Source organism: Schistocerca nitens, chromosome 1 (genome assembly GCF_023898315.1).
Source record: "Schistocerca nitens isolate TAMUIC-IGC-003100 chromosome 1, iqSchNite1.1, whole genome shotgun sequence".
NCBI classification, from domain to species: Eukaryota; Metazoa; Arthropoda; class Insecta; order Orthoptera; family Acrididae; genus Schistocerca; species Schistocerca nitens.
The window spans coordinates 597,584,758-597,602,840 of record NC_064614.1 but is presented as its reverse complement, the minus strand read 5'-3'; the positions used below and the strand labels follow the sequence as shown (position 1 = coordinate 597,602,840).

The 18,083-nt window shown below is 44.3% G+C and overlaps 1 protein-coding gene and 1 pseudogene across 1 annotated transcript in view; both read right to left on the bottom strand.

The window, feature by feature from the left end:
• Positions 1-18,083, bottom strand: part of LOC126256223 (sushi, von Willebrand factor type A, EGF and pentraxin domain-containing protein 1) — a 559,276-nt gene that overhangs the window by 89,903 nt on the left and 451,290 nt on the right. The window contains exon 7 of the mRNA XM_049955464.1: positions 12,267-12,560. Coding sequence (XP_049811421.1) covers positions 12,267-12,560 — 294 coding nt within the window. The remainder of the gene's footprint in view (positions 1-12,266; positions 12,561-18,083) is intronic.
• On the bottom strand, positions 11,674-11,791 carry LOC126212394 (5S ribosomal RNA; annotated as a pseudogene).

Below are 18,083 nucleotides of genomic sequence, written 5' to 3'. Positions count from 1 at the left end.
AAGTGAAACGTATTAAGAAAGTACCTGTTCCAAAATGAAGTTAGTCACTAACATCGCAAAGAATGATACGTTTTGTTATGCTGAAGGTTCGAATCCTGCCTCGGGCATGGATGTGTGTGATGTCTTTAGGTTCGTTAGGTTTAAGTAGTTCTAAGTTCTAGGGGACTGATGACCACAGATGTTAAGTCCCATAGTGCTCAGAGCAATTTGTTATGCTGCAGAAGGTCTCTGCACATGACATCAATTGTTTAATTAATACACACGTTGCCGATGAAGTTAAGAAATCCTAACGTGTAAATGTGTCTCTTTTTGCAAATTAATGTATCCAAAATAAACGCTTGCAGTAGAACTTGAAAGGAGGCTTCTGTGGACAGAATAAATTTGAAAAGTAGTCTTCTTAATATGTGTCCACGTCATAATGTAAAATACCTCAGCACCGGGGCCTATTTAGATTAGATTCAGTTTTCGTTCCATAGACCCAGAAATGAGATGACTCTCGTGGGTTTGGAACAAGTCAGATAGTATAACATAAAAAAACATAAAACATCTGAATATAATACTCACTATCATGATCATTTGTCAGGATATCGTCAAAATAGTTTAATGCATTGCAGTAAACTGGAACTGCCAATATTTACAGAATTAATGCACTGTCAGAATGAAACTTAATTATGCATTTTTAATAAATTTATCATACACAAAGTACCTAATCTTGACTGATGTGACCAAGTGCTTTCAAAACGGAAATGTAACAGACATTTTTACTTAAGCTGGTCTAACATTCCCTGTTAAGATATTTATTTATAGAGTAGAAGGAGTTGTCTATCAGAATGTCTTTCAAATTCTGTTTAAATTGTGCTTTATTTGAAACCAAGTTTTTTATGGTTGCTGGCAATTTATTCAAAATGTGCGTTCCTGAATATTGGAATCCTTTTTGTAACAAGGTAAGTGATTTTAGGTCTTTATGTAGATTGTTCTTATTCCTAGTATCGAAATTATGTATTGAGCTCTTGGTTGGAAACAGAGATATACTACTTGCAACAAATTTCATGAAGGAATAAATATACTGAGAAGCAGTGGTTAGAATACAAAGTTCCTTGAACAAGTTTCTACATGATGTTTTTGAATTTACACCACAAATGAGTCTTTTTACACGTTTTTGTATGCAAAAATTATTGCTCGGTTTTGCGAGTTATCCCAGAATATGATCCCATACGACACAATAGAATAAAAGTAAATAAAGTATGCACGTTTTTTATGTTTATATATCCTACGTATGACATAATTCTCACTGCAAATACAGACTTGTTTAGGCGCTTCAGCACTTCTGTGGTATGCCCGTCCCAACTGAATTTATTTCGAGTTGTAATCCCAGAAATTTAGCACTGTCAACCTCTTCGACCTGCATGTCTTCTTCTGTTATACACCTGCTGGATATACTGCAGATAGTCTTGGCAATGTTGTCAGAAAGGTAAGTAGACAGTATCTGTGGAAGCCGAGATTCTACGAAATAAGAACCGCATGCCTTAAACATAGTCACTACATAATACTCGTTGTTTCAAAAAAGATTCATCTGATTTCACAAGACTACATATCCTGCATGATTGAAGATAGGTACTTGTGGTGCATATTAAGTTACGCATCGAAACTGGAAGTTCTCCTCGGCGCCAGTTGTAAGTTGCCCATTCAAGTAGCTGGCGACACGGATGTGTCCGATGCTGACACACCCCTCGCTCATTCTTTATCCAGTCTGCGTATCCGCATATGGTGGAGATTAGAATTTTTCCACAATTGCGAAAACGTGCCCACTGCGTTGTCGTCGTCATGTAAGAGCATTTATTAACAATGGGCTGGCTGAACGATAGATCGGACGCCATTGTACTCCAAGGTCGTCTCATCTTACACCATGTATTTTTTTTTTGGTGATGATTTATGAAAGACTCCGTCTATGTGCGTCCCCTTTCAACAACATTGGGTGAACTACGAAGACATAAAGCAACAGCAGACAGTGCAGTAACTGCAGGCAAGCTCGCAAAAGTGTAGGATGAGTTTGACTATTGCTTGGACGCTTGTCATGGGTCTGGAGGAGGGCACACTGAATATCTGTGAAGGGTGAATGAAAACTTTGAGCCTAAACGTAACTATAAAAACAAGCGCAAGTTTGTATGTGCGTACATGTAAAAGGTACACGCCTGTAAAGTGGCATGCTTGTTTTGAAAATAAAAACTTTATTGACATATCCGTAAGCTACGATTCACCCAAAATTTCTATCTTTATTCAGGTAGAAAATGTAATCTTACGAAATGGGATGAATCTTTTCGGAACAACCTATACGGTATGTTGATGATGGTTACATGCAATGTAGCTGAAGCGTCAGAAATGGCGTGTTTAGCCACACAGAACAATTTTATTTAGGCTTGCAGTGGTCTTACTCAGGGTAACGAAGATCTGATTCGTGTCGGTCATAGTTTCTGGGAAGAGAATTTTTCACACCGAAACGTTGACTTTTCGTGGATGCAAGCAGTCAGCTACCATGAAATTGAGGGAACTTTATGCGGTGTTGCTCTGTGGTCACTGTTTATTGAACTATTAGGTAGTTGCTTAACTACGTATATTTTCTGGTCCAGTCCGTGTAAGTTTTAAATTTTTAGACAATTGTATTGCTTCCTCTTCAGTAATAACGTTCCCAAAATTTTGCTCTTGTAATGAAAACCAGTTTCAGGAGTATTCTTTACACGCTTCTTTCTTCCAGTTGTGTAGATGGTCTGTCATGAAACAACTTTTAGAGGTGCGTGAACATTGCACTGATTGTTGATGCCGTTCTTCGGGATGATGTGTACGAGAATACAGTCATTAACACTCGTACATTGCTTAACGAAACGGAGATGCAGGGAAGTTAAATAAAATTTAATATTTACAGTAAAATAGAAGTGTATCAAGTGAAATATGAAAGAATTTAAAAGTAGAATGTATGGTAAAATACAGGGTGGCGCAGGGGAACGGGAAATTTTGAACGTTACAGTTGGCAGCACTGTAGCACCGGCAGATGTTCGACACTTTGCACAATTGATGTGAACGCATTGCCATTTAGTAATCATAAAGAATTGGACTGGTGCGGAACGTGCAGTAGCTGTGAGAGCGTTTTACAAAAATGGTGATAGTGCGACTGCCGCGCAGAGAACATTTCGACAGTATTACCAGCTTGGACGTCATGGACGTGTCCCATCTGCGCATGCGATTACAACGTGGGTACGTAATTTTGAAGAAACAGGATCTGCCTTGAAAAAGAAACCTCCAGGTGGCATTCCAACGGTACGTACCCCAGAGCACATTTCAGCTGCTAGAGCTGCAATCGAGAGAAGTCCTCGCCGCTCCGTTCGACAGCATGCATCTTCGCTAGGGATTAAGCGACGAAGCTTACAAAGAATACTGCACGAATTAGACTTCCATCCCTATAAGTTGCAGATTGTGCAACACTTACATGAACGAGACCCAGCGTCACGTATGGAGTTTAGTAGCCATATGTTGGCTAAAATCAACGAGTACCCGAATTTCCTTGGTAACTTATGGATATCAGACGAAGCCCATTTCCACCTGAACGGATTCGTGAACAAACAGAATGTTCGTTATTGGGCACAGGACAATCCTTGTGAGTTTCACCAGCGACCATTACATAGCGCCAAGGTCACAATACGGTGTGCTGTATCATGTCATGGTGTTATCGGCCCTTATTTTTTTGAACGTGAGGATGGTAATGCAGTGACAGTAACATCCGCTCGATATGTTGAAATGCTTCAAACATTCTTTACACCGAGACTGTACGAGCTTCATCTTAACGTCGAAAACATGTGGTTTCAGCAGGACGGAGCCACGTCACAAACCGCTCGACAATCGATGGCAGCAGTTCGTCAATTGTTTGGAAGAGGCATTATTTCACGTAACGGTGACATTGCATGGCCTGCGAGATCCCCTGATCTTAGTGTGTGCGACTTCTTCCTGTGGGGAAGGTGTACCGTACACGTCCTGCAACAATCCATGAACTGAAGGAGAACATTGAAAACGAAATCACTGCCATTCCCCAAGATTTGCTACACCGCGCATTCCAGAGTTTTCATAACAGGCTGTTAGAGTGAGAACGCCGAATGGGAGCACATCTTTCCGGTGTCATCTTTAAAAAGTAAAGAGACACTTTTGGACATTTTGATTGTAAAGACATACTGAATAATGGCATACTGAATACATTCACTTTCGTTAGTAAATTACTAGTTTTATGAATTTATTCATGGAAATGGAGGCACAGCGGCTTCCACCCCAGCTTCTGTTTTGCACCCCGTGTTCGAAACCCGATTAATGTTTTTATTTATTTCATTTCCTTTTTCATTTATCTGTCCATGTCCGTTGAAAGTCACTACACGAATATTTCTGATCAAGTTTGAGGATACAACTACGTTATATTAATTGTAAAATTAAAACTGGGTTTCGCAATAAGTGTTATACATGTATTATACACTGCTGGCCACCGTAAATGCAACACCCCGAAGGAAGCATCCGAATCAAGTGAAATTTACACCATGGGTTTGCAGCGATGAGATATGCATCTGATTAGAATTGCAGCGCAGACGCACATCACGCGCGCCTGTGGCGCCACCTCATAGCGCCATTTAAGGCTTGGCGATTTCGACGAGTGTGCGTTCGGCACGTGTGTTTACCTTGTGGTTGTTTCACAAGACGATCAGTTATGCCTCGTAGACAACAGCGAACATCGTTTGTTCAAGCATCCGAGTTCGACAGAGGAAGGATAGTGGCTTACCGAGATTGTGGATTATCATACAGAGAAATCGCTAGTCGTGTTGGACGAAACCAAACAACTGTAATGCGGATATATGACCGTTGGATGCAGGAGGGTACGACGGACCGACGTGGTCGATCGCATTCACCTCGGTGCACCACTGCACGTGCTGATAGGCAAATTGTGCGCATGGCAGTGACGGATCGCTCAGTGACATCCCGAACCATAGCACAGCACATTGTGTCTGTAACGCATCATCCAGTGTCTGCGCGTACCATTCGACGCCGTTTACAGCAGAGTGGTCTGTCCGCAAGACGTCCATTGCTTCGTCTACCATTGACGCAGAACCACAGACGTCTCCGTCGCCAATGGTGTGATGACAGACGGATGTGGACGGCAGAATGGAATGACGTTGTCTTTACTGACGAGGCACGCTTCTGTCTGCAGCACCACGATGGTCGGATTCGAGTGTGGAGACACCGTGGAGAGAGGATGCTGGACAGCTGCATTATGCACCGCCACACTGGTCTTGCACCGGATATTATGGTTTGGGGCGGTATTGGATATTACTCTCGCACGCCTCTAGTACGCATTGCCGGTACTTTAAATAGCCGGCGCTACATATCCGAGGTGCTGAAGCCAGTTGTCCTTCCTTACCTTCAGGGCTCGGCCACAGCCATATTTCAACAGGATAATGCGCGACCACACGTGGCACGCATTGTCCAAAGGTTCTTCGTCAATAACCAGATTGAAGTGCTTCCCTGGCCGGCTCGCTCTCCGGATCTTTCGCCGATAGAAAACATGTGGTCCATGGTTGCTCAACGAGTGACCCAGATTACATCCCCAGCTGCCACACCAGATGATCTTTGGCAACGTGTGGAAGCTGCTTGGGCTGCTGTACCCCAGGAACACATCCAACGTCTCTTTGACTCAATGCCGAGACGTGTGGCAGCGGTGATCTCCAACAATGGCGGCTACTCTGGCTACTCATTCTGGCAGGAACCACATGTCACAGACGTCTGTAAACGTAATCATTTGATACTTGGTCAACATGTTATCTACAAAATAAATTTTGTTGTGCTACCTCTTGTCTTTCTTGGTGTTGCATTTACGGTGGCCAGCAGTGTATATGTGTGTATGGTATTTTCAGGGATCACAATCTTTTTAAGTTCTGGTACTCTTATTTTTCATTCTTATATTAATTATTATAGTAATTCTTATATTTTATTCCTATGTTTATTCTTCAGGAAGATTTGGTGTATTCCCTTAGATGATATTGATCGTAAAAAGCATTCGGAACATAGAAATATCGGACACCACGAGCATCGCTCGAAGTCAGGTCTGCCACAGTGACATTTATTCGTGTGATCCTCACGCGGGAAAGAAACGTCGTTAACACTGCTGATGATTTCACGCGTTGGCAATAATGTCGCGGCAAACCACGCATAACCGATCACTTTACAGAAAACTGGCGCTTGCAGTGGATTATATTAAGAATTAAGGTACACTGCAGGTGCTTGGCCCACCATGGTAAGACTCCACTCGGTAGCAAGGGGCAGATCTACAGCTTCACCAAGAGCTTGGGGACATGTCTAGTCCTGAAAGCTTCTGTTGTCAGCCAGCCCAAGAGTGAGATAGGATTGCAAAAGTAACTATATAAATTTAAACCGTATGCATTCGACATTGTCGAGGAATCTACTTGTTACAAAATACTAACTAATGATTATTTCCGCTACTAACTACCCATGTCGGCGGACAAACTTTCACAGCTGTGCTGTGATTGGCTAATGGAGAACGGACGGGAACACGCCATATTTGATTTGATAACCCTTCAGGTAAAAAGCTGAATGTAGTCACGGGCACACTAAGCGTCCATCAAAAACGTGTCATTTTTATATGATTTGTTAAAATATAATGACTGTATATAAAACACTGCAATGTGGTATCTTCCGGATTGCACATATAGAATGTATGTCTATGCAGTGAGCAAGGTCTACTGTGCATGTTATCAACATCAAACCGGGCTAGTCTTGTGATTTTGGTTCAAATGGCTCTGAGCACTATGCGACTTAATTCGGAGGTCATCGGTCGCCTAGAACTTAGAACTAATTAAACCTAACTAACCTAAGGACATCACACACATCCATGCCCGAGGCAGGATTCGAACCTGCGACCGTAGCGGTCGCTCGGCTCCACACTGTAGCGCCTAGAACCGCATGGCCACTCCGGCCGGCCTTGTGATTTTGGGACGACACTGCATGTCTACAATTTGTGGTAATAGTGAAACTCGAATATTACACGTATTCCCCTTGTCTTATATACGTTTCTGCACGTTTGCATTTCTGTAACAGCTGTGGGTGAGTATTGTCGTTGCCACGGATGTAAAGAGAAGTACGTGAAAGGTGGACCAGTTGTATTGTAGAGATAATTTCTGCGATTTTATGACCATGTGTTTACGACACAAGTGCTCTATAAATTTGCAAGTGCGTTTGAGTGAACTGCCAGTCAGTGTATACATATTGGCGCTATGTTCATATGCAAATGAAATTTATACACGACAGTCTGATTAATTTCCTCCAACTTATGCAAGTTCTCAAACCCTTGTGCGTATCTAAGTATTTCTGTATGAGGCAGTTTCCTATACAGTGTCATTGTACCGTAATTAATTACAGCAGATTCGTCAGTATGTATCAGTGCAACAGAAAAACTAAAAAAAAGTTGTTGGCTGTTACTTCTTTCATTACTCCAAAGTTCGAGCATTGATCTCGTATTTTTTATGTATGTGTGTACGGTTTTGCTTTTCTGATGAGATGGTGAAAAAAATATTATAGATAAAGAAAAATTGAAAATAGTAATTGACAAGCAGGTGGTGCAAATTGCTTACCGTATTTACTGTATTAATTTCATAGTTCCTAATGCATTGTGTTTTTGTGACACTTCGACACCGTCTACAGTGTCACTGTAACGTAATTAATTAGAACAGAGATTCGACTTCATGAATAAGTGCAACAGAAAACGTAAAAAAAGTATTGTTGGCGGCCACTTCTTATCACGTTACCAGAAACACGTACATAAAGTGGAATCTGAGCTATCATACTGTGGCGAAAAAGCACAATACCGTTACTCTTAGCATCTTTAAGCCGACTTCAGTTCCTGGTGTCGTATTGTTAAGACGTCAGTAAAATGCGTATACGAAGTTTCACAGTACTTCACAAAGTGACCTATGTGTAGCAGCGGAAGTATAACACTCAAAATACGCTACGTGCTATACGGGCTAATATGTGCCGTCCAAAAATCACGAGACTTGAGCTGCAGGAGATATTGCGGACATAATTCTCGTTCTACGTATCCGAATGTTCACTCCATAGGTATTTATACTCTTTGGGATTACAACGCGAGTACAGCAGAATAGAAAATGTAGTGCATCTGCTCCTCTCATTCACGTATCTCCGGGTGTTCTGTTACCTCATCTTATAGAATACTTAAAACATCTGATATTTTGGTTGTGTTTCAGTGGCCTTCTTCAGGGCATAGACTGAGAGAGGCCGCTGCAACAAGTCCGAAACTTCAGTTATTTTGGTATTTTAAGCCTTTTATTGGATGGTGTGGCAGTACACCCAGAAGGATTTTAATGAAATTGACACCGGCGACGGATAGCTAAGTATTTGTATCTGCTGCTTTGTTGCGTAATGGCTGAAACGTCAAATACAGACTATAAAACCATGTGAGGTCTGTTCACCAGTCGTTAACTTTTTTTCCCACTTATCTCTTGTCCACGTCTCCGAACGTTTTGAGGATAGTTTTACAGTTCTCTTATAGCATCCCTCAGAATTTAGCACGATTTTATCTGCATAATTATTAATGCAGATATTAATAAATGCGAGGAATATAGGGCGATTTCGCTGCCCCTATACCGCAGTTCTATATCTGGCCTTCAAAAACCAAGAGAGAGATTTTTATATTCTCTCTCTCGCTACGTGCAAAGTATCAGTCCTACAGAACAACGAACAGGATCGTTTCGTAGGAAATTTCATGTACTTAAATTTTGTAGTGGGATCCGGTTCCGCTAGAGGCTGAGGTTTTCGGGTTACTCAAGAGGAACGCAAAAACGTGTCCTTGCAACGCATCCTCGCTCATCATCATCTTCCTTTCCCCTCTATCCAGCATCTGGTCGGGTTGGGGTATCAATGGAACTTCGCCACTTTACTCGGTCTATCCACCATTCTTCTTCCACAATTTGGTTCTATAGCAGGTTTCTCCTCCTTAAACTCATCTTTATTGTATCAATCCATCTTATTCTCGGTCTTCCTCTTGGCCTCTTGCCCTCAATCTTGAACTCCATCATTCTTCTTGGAATTCTTCCCTCTAGCATCCTCTTCACATGTCCAAACCATTTTAATCTATTCTTTTAAATTTTCTCAGTCACCTTCTCCACTCCAATTTCCTTACTAACATATTCATTTTTTACTCTGTCTCTCCTTTCTCCTTGTCTTCCCTAGCATACTTCTCAGAAACTTCATTTCACTAGATTGTATCCTATTCGCCTCTCTTCTGGTCATAGTCCAAGTCTCTGAGCCGTAAATTAGTATGGGTATGAAGTAAGTCTTGTGTAGCACCAGATTGCACCTCACTGGCACTTCCCTTCCCCACACCAAGCCCCTCACACACTGGTAAAATGTGCTACTCTGTTGTATTCTTTTGCTAGTTTCTGTCTCCAAACGAGCATTCCCCATTAATACACTTCCCAAATATTTAAAGTTGTCCACTATTTCAGTATGCCGTCCCTTAATATAAATTTGTGGCTTGCTCTCTCTATTCCCTCTAGTTACCACCACCATGGTCTTTCTTTTCTCCACACTAAATTTTCATTCCATATTTCTCTACCTTATCATTTAGGATGTCTATTTTTTTTGTATCTCCTTACTGCTCGTTCCCCACACCATAATATCATCAGAAAATAATAACAGTTTCATCTCCCTTCCTCTATGGGCTTCTTTCGTCTCTTTGACTATTTCATCCATTACCATTATAAGTAGTAGTGGTGATATCACAGTTCCTTGTCTTAGTCCCGTATCATTCTTAAACCATTCAGTTCTTCCAACTGGTGTCTGCGCACAACTAGAGATTTTTGATCTCCACTCCCAAAGTCAAACCCCATCGGTCGGTATTTCTATTATGTTCTTCATGACTCTCGCTCCTACCACTGTACGAAAATTTGCGACTGCATGAATTATTTCCTACATATGTCCGTTTCTGGTCTTCTTTATCTGGCCTATTTATGCTACCAGCTTAGTCGAGTACTTACAAATTGTAAACTGACGGTTATGTAATTTTTACCTAACAATTTTGTGAATTTTAACAGCATAAAATAAATAATTACATCACATTATTTGTCCTACCTTCTGATTACGAAGCTACTGCCCTTGTAATGGTTAAGTCTGGATCGAATTGTCAACGTAAGTAGTTTTAGTGCAAAGTTTACAAAAGTCGTTTTCTTTCATTATGCTTAAGGGTACGTGTAAATTAGTTATATTAACCAAATAGCCGATTATGCTGGTGGCGTAATAGGCCAATCAGTAGAGACCAAAACAGTTCGAGTATCGAGAATAGTTCGTGTGTTTGAAATTTTTGTGCAGTGGTAGGAGGGAGTGCCACGAAGAACATATTAAAAATACTGACTGGTGAGGAATGAGTGTTGGGGTGGAGATGCACTTGAAGGTCCCTATTTTATGTTTTTCTTGAATAACTCGAAAATCATGGCCTCCAGCAATAACGTACACCATTACAAAATTTAACTAAATTAAATTTCCTGCAAAAAAAAAAAAAAAAGATCCTGCTGATTTTTCACTAGAACTAATAGTTCGCGCGTAGCGAGCGAGAGAATATGAAAATCTTGCGGGTTGACTTTGAAGGCCGGATATAGAATGGAGGATTGCGTAATACGAGATGGGTAGGGGCAGATGAACCACCCTGTATGCGGAGCTGTACCACGAGCTCGGCTGGTAATCCGTTGCTGTTTAGAGGACACAGGATAGAATTGGGATTAGAGCTACGAACGTGTTTTTGCCGTAACACACACACGCATTATCCTGTCTGGTGGCCATACGCGCGCACATTGAGGGGAAAAATGACACGAGTAAAGAAACCCACGAAGTGTTGCAATTTGGGATACTTATTCGTTACTCCGTGTCTCTTCAAACTCGCCCGAGCCGGGCACAGTGACGCACGTCGAGTCGTTGCACGCTACCCTTTCGGTCCGCTGAAGCGAACTGGTGGAAATTACTACTTTGCTTGCGGTAAGTTGACATGGAGGCAAACGAAACGTTTTAGGATGTGTGTCCCCGGAGCCTTTCGTGGTGGCATGCTTCAATACAATCTTCTCTGTTTACAAGCCGCGTCATAAGATATTCGAGTTTTTATAACTGTCTTCGACACCGTCATCAGGATTTGAAACCACTGACTGCTAGGGCTGGTGCAGTATTCTGCTTGTATAGATGTGATGGCAGCGCGTGGAACTTTACAGAGAGGGCATACTAGGAAAGCAAGTTGGGTAGCTCTTAGCGGCACCCTTCCCGCTGTGGGACAGAGGTCCACGAGGAAGACAGGCCGCGGCGCGTACGTCACAGCACGTGATAGTACACGTCTTATGAGTGGCAGCAGCCGTCTCGGGAGGAGAAAGCAGTCCGTCTTCAGGCCACAAGTGGCCCATCAGGACCATCCTACCGCCGTATCACCGTGAGCTGAGGATGCGGATAGGAGGGGCTTGCGGTCAGCACACCGCTCTTCCGGTCGTTACGATAGTTTTTTTTTTTTTACCGGAGCCGCTACTATTCGGTCGAGTAGCTCCTCAATTGGCATCAGGAGGCTGAGTGCACCCCGAAAAATGGCAACAGCACATGGCAGCCAGGATGGTCACCCATCCAAATGCCGGCCACGCCCGACAGCGCTTAACTTTGGTGATCTGACGGGAACCGGTGTTTCCACTGCAGCAAGGCCGTTGCCTGTCTCGGGCGGAGAGCGAGTAGCTATTTCAAACGAGATTAATAATCCTTGAATGCGTGTTTAAATGAATGGAAGTTCTCGATAGCACACGACAAAGTTAAGACCTTCAGAGGACACGTTTCCAGTTAAATATTGATAACCCGTGGGGCCCGCAGGATGCCGAGCATTAGAGAAGTGTAGCGGTCAAGCCGACTAGCGTGACGCTCCAAGGTCGTTACACGGCCCGTGTATCTCGTTGGCCCCGGGCGAGGGGCCGCCGTCACGTTTGCCACTCCCGCGTCCCTAGGAGCGTCGAAGCTAGGTTTGTGCTCTCCCTCAATGCCCAAAGGTCGACCCCGACGGCCTTACTGTGTACCCCTGGACTCCTTTAAAACTGTTGCTGTTTATTCTAAATTCCGGCCGTTCTTTTATAACAGGATCTCGGGATGATGATGTTTAAGCCAGAACTCTGTGTGCGACCTGCAGCAGTACTCACCGTCGACCCAGCGCCAGGTGCGGGAGGTGGCGCCCGGCTCTCGCTGCGCGCCTATCCAGACGAGCTGCGTGCGCAGGTCTGCGCGGCGGCGCTCCAGCTGCGCCGTGAGGAAGGCGGCGGCGCGCCCGGCGCCCCCGAAGCCGTGCGCCAGGTCTCCACCGGCGCCGGCCGCTTTGCAGGCCGCGCGCGCCTGCGCGAACGAGCCGCGCGACGCGCCCAGCTCGTAGCAGCGCCGGTCGAACGCCGCCACCGTGTCGCCGCCGCTGCTGCCGCCGCACCGCTCCGGCGAGAACTCTGCAACACGCCGCAAACGCACACGCTCTCGTATCTGTCCGACACCGCATATACATTGACGGGAAAAGGCCCGACACCGAGGAGTTGTACGACATAAACGAAAGCTGGTAGGCGTGTTTCTACATCTGAAAGAGGACATCTATTGAAATTTCGCGCTTTCGCAAAGGAGTGGCGCTAGTGACGCCACTAGGAGGATCCAAATCAGATTGCCTTTAAACACGCGCTGTAACGGTCATGAGCGTTAGTTACCTACTAGTGCGGAAGTGGTGAGCTGATGTTGCCTTTGAGGCGACAAAGGCGCCGTTATCAGCAACCCATTGAGTTTTAACGGAGTCGTGTATTACGGCTGCAATAATGCAGAAATTCTTTGCAGAATATAGCCACTGTAAATGACCACTGGCAGCGATGGTCACGGGAAGGTACCGTCGCAAGAAAACCGAACACCGGACGGCCACGTGGCACTACCGAGAAGGCAGACCGTCGCATTTTGCGTGTGGCTGTGATGCATCGTACTGCGTCTGCAGCAGCAATCGAACAGCAGTTGGCACAACAAACTGTAACAAATCGTTTAATTCAAGGACAACTCCGAGCCAGACGCTCCATAGTGTGTATTCCACTGACACCAAACCACCTCCATTTGCGACTTCAACGGAGTGCTCAATGCAGGACGGACAGAAGGTCCTCATCAAACCAACTTCTCCCTCAGTGCCAGTGATTGCCGTGTGCTGGTTAAGAGAAGGCCAGGGGAGCACCTGCAACCAAACTGTCTGCGGCCTACACAAAGTGAACTTACACCTAGTGCTATGATCCGGGGTGCTATTTCGTATCACAGCAGGATCACTCTCGACATGCTACCTTGGCCTGATCGATCACCAAATCTGTCTGCAATCAAGCGCGTACGCGACATTGTTGGAGTACAAATCCGTCATCAGCCATAACCAGCATTAAACATCCCTGTATTGAACGACAGAGTGCAACAACTGTCGATCTTCATCTCACAAACTAACATCTGGCACCTTTACAACACAAAGTATGCACGTTTCCAATCCTCCATTTGTCAGATAATGGGCGAGTTGTGCCGCCCTGAAAATATTCCAAGTTGGGTGTTGGCGTGGCCACGAGGGGGCCGCTCGGCAGGCCGCGCCTCGTCAGCAGCCGCGTGGGGCCAAACGTTAGCCGGAGCAAGAGGGCTAGCCCCAGCGCTTGATCCAGGCCGACTGCGTGGCTGGGAATTCCACGTTGAGCTGTATGGACGACTGTGCTTTGTGTCGATGAAGGAGATTTGTATTCTGGGAGTGCCAAAGATGGCGGACTTTGTGAAACCATAATAGCAGACATTTCACAGTTCACGTAGAAATTAATAATAGCCAGAAGAATCATGATACCTTAAAAAGGAACATGTACATCACCATTATTTGCACAACGATTCTGATGGTGTAACCAGATTTTCAATACCCTTATTAGTTTAAAGTTTAGTATGTGATTGTAAACTATAAAAGTAACGCCAAGCAACGAGTTTCCAAAATCTAAACGGTTCATCCGATTTTGTCGATCGACGTGTCTTTAGAAAGCTATTATTGTAAACCTAATATGAATTACAGGCATGTACGTTGAATAGTACAAGAGTTATTGGAGGTCAAAGTGGCCGATTACTATTGATCGTGCCGGCCGAAGTGGACGTGCGGTTCTAGGCGCTGCAGTCTGGAACCGCGAGACCGCTACGGTCGCAGGTTCGAATCCTGCCTCGGGCATGGATGTGTGTGATGTCCTTAGGTTAGTTAGGTTTAACTAGTTCTAAGTTCTAGGGGACTAATGACCTCAGAAGTTGAGTCCCATAGTGCTCAGAGCCATTTGAGCCACTATTGATCGTGTCAGGCCATAAGTGCTCCACAGTTACACGAAAACACGGTAGCAGCATGCTTATAAATATATTTATTCAAAAATGGTTCAAATGGCTCTGAGCACTATGGGACTTATCATCTGTGGTCATCAGGCCCCTAGAACTTAGAACTACTTAAACCTAAATAACCTAAGGACATCACACACATCCATGCCCGAGGCAGGATTCGAACCTGCGACCGTAGCAGTCGCGTAGCAGACCGTAGCGTTCCGGACTGAGCGCCTAGAACCGCTAGACCACCACGGCCGGCTATATTTATTCGTCTATGTCTTTGTTTATATGCGATATGTACTATTCATGAAGAAATTGGTCAAATATTTATTGTAGTTTAGAAAGCACAGACACAATAGGCTATTGGCCGGCTTTTGTTGCTATTCCTTTGATATATGTTTATTTAATTTGTTTATGTATTTAATATTGTGTGTTAGAGCGTTTTTATGGTCTAGCCGTAGGAATATTTATTTAATATTTATTTTATTTAATCCAGTAGTTCGTGTGTGTTTCAATTTTGTAAGTGTGCATTGGCTTGGAGACATGACGGGAGCACTCAAGCCAATCACAGCGCTCGTTACTACGGTAGACTACTACCGAAGTCAATAGAGAGACTGTATGGAAGTGGGGGAGGAGCCTCGGGCACAGGACAGGGGGGATTGCTGGACGGGAAGGCGCGACGGACGGTCGTAGGAAATACTTGGAGAGTGTTGAGCAGTTTCCGCGGGGTCGCGGGAGATGGAAATATTTTGTAATGCCGACTTGTGCACTGGTGATATTTCCGTGGCTTTTGCAGTGAAGACGTAGTATTCGTTTAGAAGTGAATATCTCGCGAGCTATGTTTAGTTCATAAATAATTACGTGAAGTAGGAATCTATTGTCTCCCTGTTACTGAACTTAAGTTTCATTTAATAGCTGGACCATCGACACCAATAAGTGTTTCGCAGAAATAAACGACATTCTTAAAAGTACTTCTACTATCGTACTCATCATTTAAAGTCGTTAAAATAGGACCTGCAGACTTTATTTCATTGCAATCTTTCATTTATAAATTTCTATGTTACATTCAAAACTCGCAATTGCCGAGTGATAGGAACCTTCGACCATTCAATTCATGTGTGTATTCATATTGTATACTGTAGACTCAGCAGTATTTGGCATGTAATGAGGCAACTACGTATCCCACCTCCTAGACAACGAAACCGGCAAAAACTTTTAATATTTCAACTCTGAGTCAGAGGATACATAGTTGTGGGCCACCCTTAATTTTTGTTTGAAAGCCTGCACCAGTTATTAATGTACCACAATTTCACTATTGCAAGGGCTGTTCTCGCACTTACACAACCCTGTGTTATCTTGCAACTTTAATCACTTAAATATGTTACCTAGACATACGTATTTCAGGGTTGGGTTGGGTTGGGTTGTTTGGCGGAGGAGACCAGACAGCGAGATCATCGGTCTCATTGGATTAGGGAAGGACGGGAAAGGACGTCGGTCGTGCCCTTTCGAAGGAATCTTCCCGGCATATGCCTGGAGTGATTTAGGGAAACCACGGAAAACCTAAATCAGGATGGCCAGGCGCGGGTTTGAACCTTCGTCCTCCCGAATGCGAGACCAGTGTGCCAGCCACTGCGCCACCTCGCTCCCTTACGTATTTCCGAAATTTTATTACTCTACGCTACTTACTTTTTGGTGTTAGGTTTTTTTCCCTTCAGTGACATTGCTAAGGAACACCCACAGTTATACATTTTACAAATAAAGGAAATTAATGAGATCGGTCTTCCGTAAACTGAAAGAACAACTAATTATTGACAGTTTCAAAGACAGCTTCTGACAATCATTGACTGAAACAGGGGTAAGGAACACAACAGAAGACAAATGGATAGCGTGCGGAGATGAAATAGTGAAGACAGCACAGCAAAACCACTATGCCTAGGAGAAATCCTTTCATAACACATGAGATATTCAAAATAATTGAAGAAAAGTGAAAATACCCTACGCAACAAAGTTATAGGTTCACTTTTTTGAAACCCCGTAACTGTCTCCCAGTGTGACGCATAAGTTTGAAATCTGACTCAAAGGTGCCTGCAACCTTTCTCTGTAACGGTGAAAATGCGTGGCGCCCTGCGAGTCACAACCGGTCTCGGCAACGCTCCGAACACCGAGATGTCGACACATGTCGAAGAAAAGGCCACAGTTCATAAGTTCATGCGACGTGTAAGGTGGATTATTCATGTCGCACTAGCACCGAAATTCACTATAATTCTGCTCAACGCTACCAGTGTCGTATCGCACGATGAGAGAATCATCACAGCCCCTCTTAATCACGTTTCATCCCTCCTTTTGACGCCTCTACCATGGAGGTCAGGTCGTCGACATCCAGGTTGAAATCACACGATTCTCTTATGGATGGCCTAGAGGAGCATTTCAGATACATCGCCGCTCAGAATCGACACGAAAAGGCCCAGCGGGTGGCATAGAGAACACCAAAAAACTACCCTTTCCTTTGGTGCGTTCATTTCTATACATTTCGCGGTCGAGAACGACAGTTGGCAGTTCGATGAGCAACATGAAGATGTTCTTGACAGCTTTTGACACTACTGACGGCTTTGGACGCTTCAGCGCTTCTCTAAAAACATTGTGCAGTTCCATCCCCATTGAACATCATCGGACCCATTTGAAGGACAGCGCGATGCAATTTTTACTCTCGTGTACAGGTTGAAACCATTAGGGAGCGTTGAAGACCATTCGAGTAAATAGAAACGTGATCCGAAGCAGCAAGGTGTTTATGATATTTCAACCCTCCTCTTTTACGCCCTTTGTCGCGTAGTGACGTGGGAGTGCAACATTAACATGAGAGTGAATAAAATGGCAAAGGGCTCCTGTTAGATCCCCGAGTTCGGCATCACCCTCGGAACCATCCATGCAACTTTGCTGAGCTCTAGCGCCTGAGGGTAGCCAAACCACACCAAAGAGCTGTCGAAAAATTGTCTGACTTTCAAAAGTTTCGACACGAAGTCAGCCTGGCGGTTTCACTGCACCTGAAGGTCAATCAATGCTTCAACGGTTCTTTTGTGCGGTTTGGGTACCTTCAGGCGCTAGATCAGCCGTCAGGCTGAATTGGCGTCAGAGTTTCTGAAAGATACATTTGTAACGCGCTCAACAAAATTCCGTGGATGGCACCGAGGATGTTGCCGAACACGGGAGCCTTAGAGGGGCTCTTTGCTGTTTTATTCACGCACATGTTAATGTGGGACTACGCCAAGGGGCCCGGGTTCGATTCCTGGCTGGGTCGGAGATTTTCTCCGCTCAGGGAGCGGCAACGGGAAACCACCAGAATCACTTCCCTAGACTCTCATGCGGTGGACCGCTCTGACGAGGCCTCCCCCATGACAAGACCTGCCGTAAGGCACAACACAAAGCTACCATTATCAATGTGGCACTCCCGCGTGATCACGCCACAAAAGGGCGGAAAGCAGTACAGCTGAAAAAGCATAGGTACGCTTTGATGCTTCGGATCACGTTCAAATTTCGGCAGATGGTTTTGAGCGGTCTCTAGTGTTTCTGACTTGTAAGCGAGAGAAAATATTACAGTCACACTGCACTCCAAAGGGGTTCGATCACGATCAATG